This window comes from Girardinichthys multiradiatus, chromosome 21 (genome assembly GCF_021462225.1).
Source record: "Girardinichthys multiradiatus isolate DD_20200921_A chromosome 21, DD_fGirMul_XY1, whole genome shotgun sequence".
NCBI lineage: Eukaryota > Metazoa > Chordata > Actinopteri > Cyprinodontiformes > Goodeidae > Girardinichthys > Girardinichthys multiradiatus.
The window spans coordinates 19,625,179-19,643,523 of NC_061813.1; the positions used below are offsets into that span (position 1 = coordinate 19,625,179).

The following is an 18,345-nucleotide window of genomic DNA, read 5'->3' on the forward strand; positions in this document are numbered from 1 at the left end:
GATTGATAAGGGTCTCAAATGACAGGCAAAAACTAATTACCTGAATATTCAAATGCTACATTTACCCTGCGCACACCATACCTAGACCATAAAATGACAGGCCACAGATGGCTCAATTACACAAATGAGAATAAATACAGGTCTCAGTGGAAATTAAAAAATGATTGAGGAAGAATGCATGACGTGCCAGCATTCAGTTCTTTGCAGAACTGTACATAGGTTTGCGTGTTTTCAACAGCCCTATCTGAGCTGTGCCCTTAGGGGCACCTTGTATAGATGAGACTATATTGAGTGCTTTGATGAAAACTTTATATAACAACTTAAAGTATGAGGTGTGGGAGAATAGGAAGTAATTGAAAAAGTTAGATTAGATTCTATGGTGATTTGGTTTCTTTTTCCACTGAAAAAAGATAAAAGATTTAAGTAATTTACAACAACACACTCAAAATGTTATGTGATGCGCAAACAGTAGGAGCTTTTTTGGCATTATAATGCTATAAAAAAAAAGTATTTCTTCTGTTTTTGATTTTTTGTCACACTTAAAAGGTTGAAGACATCTAAGAAATTGGATCCTAATTGCTCCAATCTAAAGAAAGATGCAAAGCAAACCTCTATCGCCCTGGAATGGGTTGCAAAGCAAAATTTCTGCAAACTAAAACCTTCCCATGAGTGTGCTGACATTAGTTTGTGACCTTAAAATCAACTGTACTTCGGTTATGTAGCAGAACAATCACCCGAAGCAAACCAGTAAGTCCGCCTCTGAAAGGATCAGGCAAAAAGAAAGTCTTCAAGTGACTAGGTTTTTTAATCAAATTGTGACAAGGGCTTCAACAGGCCAATGATGATCGAAAACCCTCCAGTGTAGCTGAATTAAACCACAGAATAGTGGAGCAAACCTTCTTCACTCATTGCTATTTATGGCAAATACTTGATGGCAATTGTTCCCACCGAGGGTGGCACAACCAGTTTCAGGTTTTGGGGGCAATCATTTTTTTGTAAAGTTGGTTTGGATAATTTTTCCCCTTAAATTATAAAATTGTCATGTGAATACTGCTTTTTGTATGTACTCTGGTTATCTTTGCCTGATAATAAAATAGCTATATAGTATAAAATTGTTTGGAGATTCAATTCTAGAAGAAATCTTTAAGGGGGCAACTGCTTTTTCACATCAGCTTATCTATAGTGTCTCATACCCTCTAGCCAAGTACATTATTTGTATTTCTAATGTGATTTCTCATGTACTTAATTTTACCTGTTGTAGTTTGTCTGCTCTAGAGTGTCCGTGTTAATGACCTGCGGCAGTGCAGTCAGTCATCCTTACCATCTGTTGGCGCTGGCATGTGACCCATCTGGTCAAGCACAAACAGATGAATCATCCACTTGGCTTCCGGACCCTGATTTCACCTCAAACTGTATTTCACATCGTGTCATTCTCCACAGTTCACTGGGTTGGTTTTATGTCTTCTGAAGCAGCTCCCTTAGTGCTCGAGGTCAGCAGCTGTTTTCAGTTTTTTGTGTAACACAGAGCTTCACTTAATGACACGAGGGATCAAAGACTACAACATGGAAGCAATGAATTGTGGTGTTCATTAGGTGGTAAGCCTCCTTACTCCTGGGTACAATTAAACTTGTGTGTTTCAGAAAACTGTTTACACATGATAGTATTTCTTTTACAGATATCCTAAACTTTAAGTAAAAAAATTGTGTACTGATGGTCCCAAATCCAGTGGCTCTACTTTCCATATCACCTTGTCACAAAAGGTATTGCCTAACATGCACTCTTTTTTACAACATTTGGTATATGTTTTTGCAAAAAAGGTCACCAATATGCTTAAAAGGCTATTAAGGCATATGCTAATTATTGTTCATGAGTGACAGAAAAAGATTAGGGTTTTGTCTGCTGTAATGGGGGCGTTGCTCTAGTCTGTAATGCTGAAGAAAGAGTCTAAATTTCAAAACCTCATCTTAGCTCTTGATTTATGGATGATGACTGAAAGAAGGGTATCCCAGATACAAGTGGCTAAATTGAGCACAGAACAAACTTTGTAAATGCGGCTGAATGAGTTTGGGTTTGTTCAATAACATGGCTTTTTACCCATTGTTTATTTTTATGCCGATTTATTTCTAGGCTCCTCTCTGTTCTTCCATTTATCCAGAAGTGCTTTACATAGTTCAGCGTTAGGCAACTAAGATATACAGTACAGACCAAATGTTGGACACACCTTCTCATTCAAAGAGTTTTCTTTATTTTTATAACTATGAATATTGTAGCTTAACACTGAAGGCATCAAAACTATGAATTAACACATGAGGAATTATACAGGTCCTTCTCAAAATATTAGCATATTGTGATAAAGTTCATTATTTTCCATAATGTCATGATGAAAATGTAACATTCATATATTTTAGATTCATTGCACACTAACTGAAATATTTCAGGTCTTTTATTATCTTAATACGGATGATTTTGGCATACAGCTCATGAAAACCCAAAATTCCTATCTCACAAAATTAGCATATTTCATCCGACCAATAAAAGAAAAGTGTTTTTAATACAAAAAACGTCAACCTTCAAATAATCATGTACAGTTATGCACTCAATACTTGGTCGGGAATCCTTTTGCAGAAATGACAGCTTCAATGCGGCGTGGCATGGAGGCAATCAGCCTGTGGCACTGCTGAGGTCTTATGGAGGCCTAGGATGCTTCGATAGCGGCCTTTAGCTCATCCAGAGTGTTGGGTCTTGAGTCTCTCAACGTTCTCTTCACAATATCCCACAGATTCTCTATGGGGTTCAGGTCAGGAGAGTTGGCAGGCCAATTGAGCACAGTGATACCATGGTCAGTAATCCATTTACCAGTGGTTTTGGCACTGTGAGCAGGTGCCAGGTCATGCTGAAAAATAAAATCTTCATCTCCATAAAGCTTTTCAGCAGATGGAAGCATGAAGTGCTCCAAAATCTCCTGATAGCTAGCTGCATTGACCCTGCCCTTGATAAAACACAGTGGACCAACACCAGCAGCTGACACGGCACCCCAGACCATCACTGACTGTGGGTACTTGACACTGGACTTCTGGCATTTTGGCATTTCCTTCTCCCCAGTCTTCCTCCAGACTCTGGCACCTTGATTTCCGAATGACATGCAGAATTTGCTTTCATCTGAAAAAAGTACTTTGGACCACTGAGCAACAGTCCAGTGCTGCTTCTCTGTAGCCCAGGTCAGGCGCTTCTGCCGCTGTTTCTGGTTCAAAAGTGGCTTGACCTGGGGAATGCGGCACCTGTAGCCCATTTCCTGCACACGCCTGTGCACGGTGGCTCTGGATGTTTCTACTCCAGACTCAGTCCACTGCTTCGGCTGGTCCCCCAAGATCTGGAATCGGCCCTTCTCCACAATCTTCCTCAGGGTCCGGTCAACTCTTCTCGTTGTGCAGCGTTTTCTGCCACACTTTTTCCTTCCCACAGACTTCCCACTGAGGTGCCTTGATACAGCACTGTGGGAACAGCCTATTCGTTCAGAAATTTCTTTCTGTGTCTTACCCTCTTGCTTGAGGGTGTCAATAGTGGCCTTCTGGACAGCAGTCAGGTCGGCAGTCTTACCCATGATTGGTGTTTTGAGTGATGAACCAGGCTGGGAGTTTTAAAGGCCTCAGGAATCTTTTGCAGGTGTTTAGAGTTAACTCATTGATTCAGATGATTAGGTTCATAGCTCGTTTAGAGACCCTTTTAAAGATATGCTAATTTTGTGAGATAGGAATTTTGGGTTTTCATGAGCTGTATGCCAAAATCATCTGTATTAAGACAATAAAAGACCTGAAATATTTCAGTTAGTGTGCAATGAATCTAAAATATATGAATGTTAAATTTTCATCATTACATTATGGAAAATAATGAACTTTATCACAATATGCTAATATTTTGAGAAGGACCTGTGTATGCGTGGGTTCTCACCGGGTACTCCGGCTTCCTCCCACAGTCCAAAGACATGCCTGTTAGGTTAATTGGTAACTCTAAATTGCCCTTAGGTGTATGAATGACTGTGTGCGTGGTTGTTTGTGTGTTGCCCTGCAATGGACTGGCGACCATAGACTGTTGGAGATAGGCACCAGCTCCCCCGCGACCCACTATGGAATAAGCGGTAGAAATTGACTGATTCTGTTGATGAGCTTCAAGAGGTAGTCACCTGAAATGGTTTTCCAACAGTCTTGAAGAAGTTCCCAGAGATGCTTAGCACTTGTTCGCCCTTTTGCCTTCACTCTGCGGTCCAGCTCACCCCAAACCATCTCGATTGGGTTCAGGTCCAGTGACTGTGGAGGCCAGGTCATCTGGCGCAGCACCCCATCACTCTCCTTCTTGGTCATATAGCCCTTACACAACCTGGAGGTGTGTTCGGGGTCATTGTCCTGTTGAAAAATAAACGATGGTCCAACTAAACGCAAACCGGATGAAATAGCATGCCGCTGCAAGATGCTGTGGTAGCCATGCTGGCCTTAAATTTTGAATAAATCCCCAACAGTGTCATCAGCAAAGCACCCCCACATCATCACACCTCCTCCTCCATGCTTCATGGTGGGAACCAGGCATGTAGAGTCCATCCGTTCACCTCTTCTGCGCCGCACAAAGACACGGTGGTTGGAACCAAAGATCTCAAACTTGGACTCATCAGACCAAAGCACAGATTTCCACTGGTCTAATGTCCATTCCTTGTGTTCTTTAGCCCAAACAAATCTCTTCTGCTTGTTGCCTGTCCTCAGCAGTGGTTTCCTAGCAGTTATTTTACCATGAAGGCCTGATTCACACAGTCTCCTCTTAACAGTTGTTCTAGAGATGTGTCTGCTGCTAGAACTCTGTGTGGCATTGACCTGTTCTCTAATCTGAGCTGCTGTTAACCTTGAACTTATCGTCCGCAGCAGAGATGACTCTTGGTCTTCCTTTCCTGAGAAGGTCCTTATATGAGCCAGTTTCTTTGTAGCACTTGATGGTTTCTGTAACTGCACTTGGGGACACTTTCAAAGTTTTCCAATTGTTCGGACTGATGATGGCCACTCGTTTTTCTTTACTTAGCTGCTATTTTCTTGCCATAATACAAATTCTAACAGTCTATTCAGTATGACTATCAGCTGTGTACTGTATCCATCTCCTGCACAACACAACTGATGGTCCCAACCCCATTTATAAGGCTTGAAATCCCACTTATTAAACCTGACAGGGCACACCTGTGAAGTGAAAACCATTTCAGGTGACTACCTCTTGAAGCTCATCAACAGAATGCCAAGAGTGTGTGGAGCAGTAATCAAAGCAAAAGGTGGCTACTTTGAAGAACCTAGAATATAAGACATATTTTCAGTTGTTTCACACTTTTTTGTTCAGTATATAATTCCACATGTGTTAATTCATAGTTTTGATGCCTATCAATATTGATAGTCATGAAAATAAAGAAAACTCTTTGAATGAGAAGGTGTGTCCAAACCTTTGGTCTGTACTGTAAACTGTATTAGAATTTCATACTCTCACAAAAAAATGAGTCCTCCAAGTATCCACACACATTCTTGTAAAATATAATAAAGGCTATTTTGCAGTAATATGTGTCTAATAAGCAATGCTTTTAACAATTGTTCAGTGTGGCAACAAAGGCCACAGATGAACTGGGGGTAAAACTGAGACTATGATGAACAAGAAAAGAACTGAAGGACATGCAGGAAAATATGTGATAAAAGGAAATTTCATACTTTGCATTAGCTTGACAAATAATTACTTAGAAATGATTTAGTGATGATTTAGTAAGCTCATCTCTATGAATAAATGTTTTTCTCCAAAAGGCTTTTATGTTTGTATGTTTTTATCTTACATCCTGAATATGAAAAAAACAAAACTATTTGTCTTCAAGATTGTATTGCGACATCTTAATGACTTGCCTGACTTTAAAAACTGTTTTTCTCCTGTAGGTGTGACATATTTATAAAACCTTATTTTATATGAAGAATATTAGGAATCATATTCAACAAGCTAATATTTTTTTCACATTTGTTTGCTAAACATTTCAATATGGAGGGATGAATGTGCTGTAGAGCCTGGTCAAACAGTTACACCTGCGATACTGACACAAGAGCAGTAAGAGGTTCATCATTTGGCTTCCATGTTTGTTCTTCCAGCACTGATTTTTCTCAGAGTCTGGGTCTCTATCAGCTCTCTGATTCTTTTGTTCTCCTTTGGTTCTGTCACCGTGAATCTCTTTTGAGTAGTTTCGCTTTCCTCCCACTTGTCTTCTTCTTTCGTCTTGTTTCCGCCCCCTCCTTCAACAACAATTTTGCCTCCTATTTGTGATTCTGTTTCCAAGTGTCATTCTGGATTCTGTCTCTTTGTTATCCTTTCTTTTACACTTTAGCTTGAAACTCATTTTTACTACATGATTTTTAAAGCACACATGACAATGTCATTTTATTCCTGTAGTTGGCACCATTGTGATCAAACTGCAAACTGGGCCTAAATGCATTGAAACAGTGTTGTTCTGTTAGTGGTTATTTTCTAAAGATTTATTATTAGTCCTAGTTGTATATTCTTTAGTTACTAGCAGGTTCTTACTGGTTGCTAATGTTTTTGCTACCAACTGTGTGGTTTTCTAAGTTTTTAATTCCTTGGTAATGGAATAGAATAGTACCTACATCATTATTTGCTTTTGTGCCCCCTGCAGGCACCCTGAGGTTAGGTCCTGAATTAGTCATGTTTAGTAACTGGCTGTGCCTCCAATAGAAACATGAACAATATTTCAACTTCAAATGCTTATCACAAAGACTTTATCAGCACGCTGTTGTCTGTGCACGTTGGTTAGTGTGGACATGTGACCTTGGCTACTATCCGTCCTTGCCTCTGGTGAAAAGAATTTTCAGCACGAAGGAGGAGGGAGGATCGCAGGTCTGTCATTAGGGAAAGGTTTGTCACACAGCAGCAGGAGACACACAAACACAGATACCTGCGCTCACAAGTATACAAACACATATGCAACATATCTGAAACATCTACAGTATATGAAAATGCAGTGCATTGCATAAGGATTTATACTCCTTCAGTTTCTTACATTTTGTGATGTTACAACCTTAAACTTTAAAGCACTTCATTGTAATTTTACCTAATAGACCAACAGAAACACTTAATTTTGAAGTGGAACCAAATCTTACAGGGTTTTCCAGATTTTTTACTATTAATTATACAAAAAAGTGTTTGTGTTTTTTGTATTCCTTTATTCTGTCAGTACTATATAGAATGACATGTCTCCACATGCTTTGTACATCTATAGACTGAGATTTGTTTTAAATAGCTTATGCTAAGTTAGACTAAAAGGAGGCCGTATGTGCACAGTAACTTCAACTAGACTCTTCTACCAAATGATAATGCTAAGGTCTAAACCCTTCCATTGTTGCTCTAGCTTTATGTCTTGGGTTGTTGTCCTCTGTAGCCTCTGACAGATTTTCTTTTAGGTTGGCCCTGTCTTTAATTTAATCTATTTTCCCATTAGTTTTGACCAGCTTTTGCATCCCTGCTGTAGAAAAGCACCCGCCTAGGCATGATGTGGCCACCATGTTTCACCATGGGTATGGTGTATGTAGGGTGATGTACAGTGTTAGTTTTTCACTACACATAGCAGTTTGCTTTTTTTGTCTAATGTGACCAGAATACTGTCTTCAACACATTTTGCTGCCTCATCTGCGTGGCTTGTGGCAAACAGCAAAATAAACTTCCTTTGGCATTCTTCTAACAGTAGATTTATTTTTGCTACTCATCCAAAAAGGCCAGATTTGTGAAGTACATGACTAATAGTGGTCCTGTCAATAGGTTTTCCCAACTGAGCTGTGAATCTCTGCAACTCCCCCACAGTGGCCAATGATCTTTTAGCGGCATTTCTGTTCAATGGTCTCTTTGCCCAGCCTGTCAGCTTATACCTTGTCTTGATATGGTTAGTAGGTTTGACATGGACATAAGTAAATACATTTAGGCATTTACATGTTTAACTTTGTAGTACAAATGAAGATTCATGAAAGGTCAAATTTATTGTTAGTTGCTGTCATAAGCACAGATTCTTCTCTTGAGTCCAACAAATACCTGTTTTTCAGAAGTGGGTCAAAAGCGGTGTCCTCTTAGGCATCTAAGTCCTCTCAGTTAGCTGATAACGTAATAGCCTTCACTTGTTCCTATTCTTACTCATCACAAGCCCTTAGGCTTTTCTTTCTCTGCTATCATCTGCCCTCTGCATGACTTTTCTACCTTTTCCATCCGGTCTTCAATATTCGATCCTTTCACCCATGCCAGGCCCTCTTATCGCTTCTCATGTCGTCTCTCCTCAGCATGTGCTCTCCTCTGCCCCTACTGTTTTCCCAATACTCTTCATCTGCCTTGAGTGATGGGGGCTAGACAGGGGGAAGAGCAGACAGCAGAGGAGTCACTTCATCAACCACAGTCTGATAGTTCATCAGCAGCTGTTCAGCGTGCTGCTACTTTGTCTCCATTAGTTGCCCTTGGTTTCCTTTCATTCAAAAGTCATTCGAAAACTTACAGAAAATACTGAAATTTCTTCTCTGTGTGCTATATTTTGTATTTTAAGACCTGATTTATAATAAAAAAGCATTTTTAAAGGATTCTTTCAAACTTTATTAAAGCTGCAGAAAATTAAAGGCTGTGTCAACTTCTTTATAGAAATAGAATTGCAGAGGGTAAAACAATTATACAAGGAGATATTAAATATTAAACATGTTTTTATAGTTTCGAGATGGAAAAAAAATCAAGATATTCCTTAAATAATTTTTTTTTATTTTTAACAATTCAGCATTGAAATTATTCTGCAGTTAATCAGATCAGATGACTTCCTTTCTTTTATAGTGTTTATGAAGCTTTTAACAGCTGCTGCAGAAAACTGTCTCTCAAAGTTGTCTTTCCCACCCCCACCCCTCACAGATAACTACTGGAATGCAGCATCATTCACCACCCCGTCATCGTACCTGCATTTTGCCACCTTTCAGGGAGAAACCAGCGCTGACATCTCCTTCTATTTCAAGACAAGCGCTCCCTACGGCGTCTTTCTGGAAAATCTGGGCAACACTGACTTCATCCGCCTGGAGCTCAAGAGTAAGATGCTTTTCAGATGCTCTGTGAGTGCAGGAGAGTCGTTTCTTTGTGTTTGTCTTTCTTCTTCTATATCCTTAAGTCGAATCTTTATCCAACCATGTGTGCCGGTCTGACAGTTGTTGGTGCACCCCATCTTACACACACGCTCACTAACATAAAGGTCTATGCAAACACACATGTGCACACACATGCACCAGGAACAGCCATTTGCCTTTTTGATTATAGCACACGCCTTGTGTGATTGCGGGAGAGAGCAATCATTTATTTAAGGTAATTGGTGTGCACAATAATTATGTCCATTATAAACTTCTGTTAAACCAAATAACCCATTTTCAGGGATGACATAACACAAGCCCCTGTTCCTACATTCACACACCCCTTCTGTCTCTCTTCTTTTCAGTTTCCCTTCTCTGAAGCATGTTTTTTGTGTGTGAATAGGAACATTTTAATCTTCAGGGAAGAAAATCACAGCACACATGGAAACATTGTTATTTTTAATAACTGTACAGTATTTTTTCATATGCTGTAAATTGTTCCCTTACAATCTGTTATTCTTATTTTTTGCTTTTATATTTTTTACCTTTATGTGTATCTGCATGCTTTAATTGCCTTTTACTTTGCTCCTGGTAAACCTAAACTTCCCCACTGTGGGACAAAAAAGGACATTTCTATTCTATTTCTTTGCTGTCCACATACACTACAGTCACACACTATGATTGATTCAGGGCTGTCAGTGAACAAAGTTAATTTTTTGTGTCTTTATGTTCATCGGACGCTTTGTGGAGACCAAAGTAGTTCCAAAAAGAAAGTATCTTTAGTTTTATAAGTTTTTGGTATTACCAGGTATACGCTTTCTCAGCCTTAGTGAAACATTGAAGACGACAAATACTGTGTGTGTTCAGTTGTGTTTGACATTTCCTCCACCAAGATGGTAGTGTTTTTGTCGGCGTCAGTTTGTCTGTGTGTTTGCAAAATGTTTTAAAAAGTTATGAATGGATTTGGATGAAATTTTCAGACAAGGTGCATATTAGGATAAGGAACAGATACTTAGATTTTGGTGTTGATGCGGAGAACCATCTGGATCTAGAATTTTTTTTTTGAAAGATTCATTATCATTGAAGGACCGTGGTGCAACAACTTGGAATTCCCACATGGCTCATCACCCTGTCTGGAGCGAGTATGCAGTGGCCAGAGAGTATATATCAGTGACAGTGTATTTCAGTGTGGAAAAAAACTGACAAGTGTCTATGGTCTGCGCTCTATGAGTGTTTTTCAAATTTTTCAGTTAAAGTTACTCTCAATAACCAGATAGGTAAAAGAGTTAACTTGCAGATATTTTGTCTGCAAACTTCCACTTTCTACACCTAACATGATCATATCTTCTGCATCTTCTCCCTAGTGCTGTGAATGAACTCTCACAGATCCAGAGACTTTACTTTCTCCAAACTCTGTCCAGGTGGAGAAACGTATCTAGCACATTGTGATTTAGCTTTCTACTGCAGGTGCAAAGCTCTTGTATAATTAAGAATAAACGAGACTGAAGAGTCAAAACTGTAGCTGTTTCAGACTGCTACCTGCACTTAGTTGAGTAAAAATACTGAGAAAAAAGGCTGAATCTCCAGCAGTCATTTGGGCCGTAGGTGATCCAAAGCTCTTGACCATAGATGAGGGTAGGACTGTAGATCGGCCGATAAATCGAGAGCTTCGCTATTTGACTCAGCTCTCTCTTCACCATGACAGACTGGTATAGCGCCCGCTTCACTGCTACACAGCACCAATCCATCTTTTTTTTTTTTTACCGTGTCTTGTCCGGCAGAGTATCGCTCAGAATTGTTGTCTGAGTGCCAAGAAATTGCCCAACAGATTTACTTTCACAGGCGGAGCATCACAGCTAATGCTTTAAAGTGCTTGATATTTATAAAAGAAATTTTATTATAAACTTCTTTGGGAATATTTCAATTGTTATGGACACAGAGACTGAAATGAAAAGGAAAACAGAAGCTTGAAAAAGAGAGAGATGGGGCAAAAGGGGAGAAAAGAAGGAAAGAGTGGAGGAGAGAAAGAAGGATGAAGAGAATAAAAGATTACACCCTGCTTGCTTATACACCTGCAGCTGTTTTTTTTTTGTTTTTTTTATATTGTGGTGCAGCCCAATATAAAACATCTGTGTATCTGTCAACACCTGAAGCTTAACACCTGTGAGTATGAGTGTGGATGTGCTTTGTATACAAGGTTTCTCCACAAAAATATGCAATAGGGAGTTTGAGGACCCACCGACCTGCCCCGTGGTACCCGGGCGGACAATGAGGAGATCCGAGCCACAGACATCCAAAGGCCCCCCAAAGCACAGGAACCCCAGGAGAACCACTGCTGGGACTACCGCAACCCCCCCAGAGAAGAGCAGTGGAGAGTCCCAGGGGAGCCACTCAGTAGCGACAGTGCTGAAGCCCCAGACAGAGCCCCCGACAGAGCCCAGGGGGCCAGGCCTCGGCAAGCAGCCACCGGGAGTGAGCCAGCACACACCAAAGCACCCAAGCACCAATCCATCTACCGATCTCTGCTTTATTTTTCCCTCATTCGTGAACAAGACCCCAAGATACTTGACACAGGACCTCCCCACCGACCCGGAGAAGGCCACAAAGCACATGTAGACTGGTTGGGCGAACTCCTATGCACCCTCCAGGACCCTGCTGAGGGTGAAGAGCTGGTCCAGTGTTCCACAGCCAGGACGAAAACCACACTGCTCTTCCTTAATCCGAGGTTTAACTATCCTCCTCTCCAGAACCCCCGAATAGACCTTACCAGGGAGGCTTAAGAGTGTGACTCCCCTATAGTTAGAACACACTCTTCGGTCTCCCTTTTTCAATAGTGGGACCACATCCCCGGTCTGCCAATCCAGTGGAATTGCCCCCAATGTTCATGCGATGCTGCAGAGAGTCGCTGCTCAGGTGGGAAAATATGTTGACACAACAGCAATTAGTCCTGCAGTTCACAAATCTGGCCAATATGGGAGGTTGGTGAGAAAAAAGTCAGTATTGAAAGAAAACTCTAAAACATCCCGTTTGCCAGGAATGTAGGGGACATGGTAAACACAGCAAAACATGTGGAAGCTATACACTGAAACATTGAATGGTAATTATCTCAAATACCTGTCAGTCATTTTTTATGTTTGACTGGTCGGTATATTTTATCATCTCATAATGATGTCCCTTTATTTGACTGGACGGTCAGACACAAGCCTGTCAAACATTGCCAATTGAAACAGAAGAGAATGTGAAAGAGAGGAGAAGCATTTTTAAAACCCCAAAAGACACATTTCTAACCCATCAAAATCTCCTTGAGACTTATGGTTGAAATGCCACCTGGTGAGTTTCTATGATCTGTTTCGGTGGTTTAGATTAAATTCCCTACTCCCATAGTGGAACCGTTCTCATCAGGAGTTTTAAAATCTTTTCAAATTAATCACAGAGCTTTATAGTGTAGCTGTGTCCTTGCACAGCAGGCCAGTCGATTTATGGTTAATTGCTTCTTTTTTGTGATGTAGGAGGATTTGAACATTTGGGTCAGAGTTGCTTGCTGACCATTTCCAGACAGTGTGGGAAATTTGTGCAAAGCTATTGTTGTATTAGATACAAATTAAAAAATTATTTGCTAATGGTTTGCCTGAATCCTTTTCACCAAATAACGATACGCTGGTCAGCTTTTAGCACGTGTGGTCTAAAAGCTTTTTATTTTCCTAATTCCTGCATAAGTCAAACACTTCTTTTCATGCAAATGTTTTATTCTATAAATGCAAACACTGTGAGAAATTGTTACAGAGGTTTGGTGTATGTCTTTCCACCCTGTACACAAATCACAAAGACAGTAAGCATTTAGCTTGTGTGTGCGGTGTGTTTGTGAGCTTTTATAAATGTGTGTACTTATATCTCCAGAGGCTTTCAAAATGCCCCCACATTGATTTTTTTTCTCTCGTCTCCGTTGCTATCATCTTGCATTTGCCCCGCAGCACACGTTTAGACTCACAAGCACTAAACGGCTAGAATGCACACTCGGCAGGACAAACACACACATAATCTCTGCCCTCTCACTCGTGCAAAACTCTATCTGCTGCAATCCAGAGAGGGCATGAAATGGCAGCATTAAACTAGACTAGCACGGCTTTGCCATCGCAGGGGCTCAAAGCACTGTAACACACATTTACTGATACTCTCACAAAACCTTTTTTTTTTTTTATAAAATACACATTACTTTCACCTCAGCAGGCTGAAAGTCATATTCCTGTTTTAATCTTTATACTGAGGGGTGGATACATAATCATTTTTGCAAGGAAGCGCTGAAGACTTACTCAGAAGTGACAGAACCGAGGACAAGCAGAAAGGTCTGATGAGTGCTTGACTTTTTGAATTCTCTGCGGCTTGAGGGAAAGTATGCTCTATATGCCACTTTTTCAGTTCTCAAGAGGCCTCACGGTCTGTCTTACCCAGAGGTTATATTTAAGTTTGGTATCCAGCAGAGGAAAGTCCTTTTCTACTAAGCTTTGCAAACTGTGTCATTGGTTATTTCAAGTGAAGACCCAAAACTCCAAGTTTGGAATCAGGTTGTGCAGCTTTCTTGGATGCCTCTCTAAAACAATCAGTAGCTTTCTGCTGAGAATAAAATATACCAGTGAATTCTTTTACTTAGCATGTCTTCCAAAAGTATTCATGCCCCTTGAACTGTTTAAAAATTGTTTTATGTTAAAACCCCCCAACAACCAGCTGGGGTAGCGTTGCGCTGGGCCTTGGCCTTGCCTTTGCGACGCGCAGTGTGGTGGGGGGCAGGATGTAGCGGGGGTGCTTGGAGCGGGCTGTGTGTGAAGCTTGCACTGTGTGGATGTCGGTTCGTCAGCTTTTTGGGGATGGAGCTCACCTGTGGGGGTGTGCCCCGGTGCTGTGGGGATGGGGATTCATGGCGTTTCGGTTCAGGGGCATGTGTTCAATATCTGTGTTCATGTTGGTGCTGGCCCTGTTGGGAAATTCATCTTGGGGTTCATCATGGGGTTAGGATCGGAATTCATTGTGGTGTTGGTACTGTTTCATTCTACAGTGCCTCTGGTTGGCAGGCTAGTTTGGACCATGTAGACCCCTCTTTTGTACATGACCCCCTCTCCGGATAAGGATGGGCTCGTTGGGGACTGGAGTCAGGGCGGGGGGTCAGGGTCCGTGCCGGGGTCGCTCAGGTTCAGGCACCAGCCCAGGTATGTCCAGCCCAGGTTCAGGTGCTAGGGCTGTCTGCGTGTCTCCACCCCTGAAGGGAACGAGACCACTTCCTGGCTCCGTGTCCGGGGGCTGGTTGCCCGTATGGGGTATCGGCACCTGGACCTGAGAGTATAGAGTATGTATGGGGAGTGTGAGTGAGTGTACGACGTCCGTTTATGTTTATATTTATGTTGGGAGTGTGGTTTTGAGTGTTTTTATGTGTACGCATGAGGGTGGGAATGTGTGATTGTGACTGTGTGTGCCTGTTTTTTTGTTTCAGGTTGGGTCTTTGACTGCTCCCTCTCCTGGATCAGTTTAGGCTCCCCATCAAATATGGGGCCTATTTCCTCCCCGCCACACTACCTGCCAGTGGTTGGTGTCTCTGCCAGCTGGTGTACTTATGGTTCTGGGTGTCTGGGGCTGGGTGCTTTGGTGTGTGCCAGCTCACTCCTGGTGGGTGCTTGCCAGGGCCTGGACCCCTGGGCTCTGTCGGTCCTCTGCTTATGGAATGATATGTCCCGGGGTCTCAGGTCTCTGGGTCCATGGCTGGATCTGATCAGGTATAGACAGCTGCCGGCGGGGCCTGTGGGCTCCTCGCCGCAGCTCCCTGGGGCTTCGGCACTGTGGTTGCTGGGTGGTTCCCCTGGGACTCTCCCCTGCTCTTCTCCGGGGGGGTTGCCGTACTCCCGGCAAAGGTTCTCCTGGGGTTCCTGTGCTCTGGGGGGCCTTTAGATGTCTATGGCTCGGATCTCCTCCGTATCTGTCCCAGGTCCAGGGGAGCGGGTATGTGGCTCCTCACATCCGCTATTGCATTTTTTTGTGGAGAAACCTTGTATACACAAGCGCGCTCACACTCAGACCCACAGGCATTTAGATTCCGGTGTTAACAGATACACAAATGTTCTATATTGAGCCGCATTTACAACTAAATCCATCTTGCATTCATAAGTACCGTACACTTTTTGGTAAAAGAAAAGCTGTTAATATAAATGTTTCTGCAGGTGTAGAAGCAATCAGGGTGTTATCTTGTATTATTTTTGCCCCACCTTTCTCTCTTTCGTGCTTCTTATTTTTTTCCTTTTCGTTTCTGTCTCCATGTCCGTAACAATTGAAATAATCGTAGTAATAATAATAATAATAATAATAATAGTTTCTAATAAAGTTTATTTTATAAATATCAAGCAGAGCTTTAAAGTATTAGCTGTAATGCTCCACTTGTGAAAGTAAATCTGTTGGGCTTTTTCTTGGCACTCAGACAACGATTCTGAGTGCTACTCTGCCGGACAGGGCACAGTTAAAAAAATTAAAAAACATTTTATTCTATAAGGATTTTATTGGAGATGCCACTGACCAGCTTCCCTGTCCCTGCAGAAGAAAAGTGTCCCAAAAGTATGATGCTGCCATTACTGTCTTTTATAATGAGGATGGTGTGTTCATGATGATAGTGATCATTTTCCCCGTACAGCATTTTGCTGGTAGGCTAAAAAGTTTGATTTTGGTCTCATCTGACCAGAACACCTTCTTACATGTCTGCTATGCGCCCTACAAGGCTTGTTGCAAACTGCAAACAGGGCTTGTTAGCTACTTTGTGCTTCTCATAGGGAGGGCATTGTAAGTATCACATGACTACATTAACTTCTGTTTGGTCAACTCTGTGCCCCTCGTAAAGGTACAGTGTTTCTCCAGTTTCAACCCTGAAACAAAGAGTCTCCTAAAGGAGAAGAAGAGAGCCTTTAGATACAGAAACAAGGAGGAGCTGTGCAGAAAACTCTGGATTGGAAAAAAAAAGCAGCTGCAGTTGCAATTTTAGTTCACAAACTCAACCAAACTCCCAGGCTGTAGGAGATTACTGGTGGGTGATGATCTGAACTAGGTCTTCAACAAGTTTGATCTGATTCTCCACCCTGCCCCAGCCCAGTCTCACCTACTGCAACTCCCCTTATCTTCGACGCCTGCCTGCTTTTCTTCCCAGAACTTCACACCTCTCACTTCTCAGCCATCACCCTCACGGCAGCTTCAGACCAGTAGCACTGACCTTGTATCTAATGAAGACCCTCGGAAGATTGGTCCTCAACTATCTTCGCCACATGGTGAAATCTTCAGTGGATCCCCTGCAGTTCGCCTACCAGCCTGGCATTGGAGCAGTCCATGCTCTGCACTGCAGAGTGCTCCATCAACCACCCCTAGCTGCCGCCTTCAGAAGTTCTCTGATGACTCTGCCAAAGTCGACCTCATCACAGGTGAAGACGACTCATAGTACAGACAGTGGACTAGTGCCACTGGAACCACCTCCTGATCAAGGAGCTGGGGTTGGATCTTGTGTTGGCATCTGCCATCTTCGATGATGTCGTATGTTGGAACAGCTTATCTACCTCTGAGAGGAAGTGGTTAGACAAGCTTGCCCAGGGGCACATCAACACATGGCAGGAGGAATCTGGACTCGAACTCACAACTTTTGGATTGCAAGACAACTACTCTTCCCACTGAGCCACAGTCGCCTCAAGCAGACAGAACCAGAGAGCTCCTTCAGTGGCAGACTAATGTATCCTAGATGCACAGAGAAGCGTTATCACAGATTCTTCTTTCCAGCAGCTGTTAGACTTTATAATCATCACTGCTCCCAATAGACTCAATAAGTCTCAATAAGTGTTAATCTGTTGTTGTTTTTATACTCAATTGTACATGTGCATTTTGTACTTTTTCTAAATCACCCTACTTAGTTGTACATTTCATTTAATCTGAGTAGGCTTATTTTAATAACTGTACAGTATGGTTTTCTTATGTTATACATTTTTTCCCTTACTGTACAGTCTGTTATTCCTAATTTGTTTTGTTTTTTCTGTTTCTTACCTTTGTGTGTCTGCATGCTTCCATTTGCCTATCACTTTAATGTTGAAGCACATTAATTTACCCACTGTGGAGCAGTAATGGATATTTCTCCTTCTATTCTTAATGGCTTTTCTTCCCACTCTTACATAAAGGCCAAATTGTGGATTGCACCACTATTAGCTTTCCTGTCAGGAGATTCTCCTACCTGAGTTGTGGATCTCAGTAGCTCTTCAAGAGTTACCCTGGACCCTTTGGGTGGTTGTCTGATCAATGTTTTTCTTTGTTTTGTGGCCAGCCTTAGCTTGGATGTCTGGAATTGCAGTTGTGCCATATTTTTTCAATGATGGATTTAACAATGAGATGTTCAGAGCTTGTTTTTAAGGGCTAACCCTGCTCTAAACTTCACCATAACCTTATCTCTGACCTTTCTGGTGTGTTGCTTGGTCTTCATAATGCAGTATGTTCGCTAATGCTTTTTAACAACTCTGAGGCACACAGAACAGATCACAAAACAATTGTATTTAAACTAAGATTATTTTACACATAGATAAACTCTATTCACTAATTAGCTAACTGCAGAAAGTAAATGGTTACGCTAGTTTTTGGGAAAGAAATGTGAATAGAAATTCAAGTAGTGTTAATAATTTTTTAAGATACGGTCATAAGTTTATTTTCATCTCTTAAATGGTAAGAATCAATTGTCATTCTCTGCTTTATTGGCAAATAGATTTCTGCCAGAAAGAACAAGAAAAGTTGGACTTGAGGGATCATTTTATGTCAAATGACTTCTCGTCCTCTTAACTTAAATCTTACGTTAGTCAGATGTAGCCTGTTTGTTGTTGCACTTCGAATTTAGCTTGTGGCAAAGCAGGGTTTCCATCACTTTTAGGGTTCAGTGTTTTTGCAGATGGCTAAATTGTGAAAAAGTAAAGCACTAACAAAGCAAATAAGACAAAAACTAATAAGTGCAACAGAAAATAGATCAAAGAGATAATACTCCGCCAGTCGCCTGAAAACAGAAGAACAGCTAAACTGAACTTTACATTAGACAAATGCACCAGCGCACATATCCACTCCCACACAAGCAGTGCTCTTTGTACTCAAAGTCATCCGTAGTCTCTTTCGCGATTTATCATCTATTGATTGTTTCGTGCTGCTGCATAA

The 18,345-nt window shown here is 41.6% G+C and overlaps 1 protein-coding gene across 3 annotated transcripts in view; it reads left to right on the forward strand.

Moving 5' to 3' along the window:
* The window catches only part of cntnap2a (contactin associated protein 2a), a 498,604-nt gene that overhangs the window by 413,079 nt on the left and 67,180 nt on the right, over window positions 1-18,345 (forward strand). For all 3 annotated transcript variants that reach the window (XM_047349232.1, XM_047349233.1, XM_047349234.1), the window contains exon 18: window positions 8,945-9,115. In XM_047349232.1, the coding sequence (XP_047205188.1) occupies window positions 8,945-9,115 (171 nt within the window). The remainder of the gene's footprint in view (window positions 1-8,944; window positions 9,116-18,345) is intronic.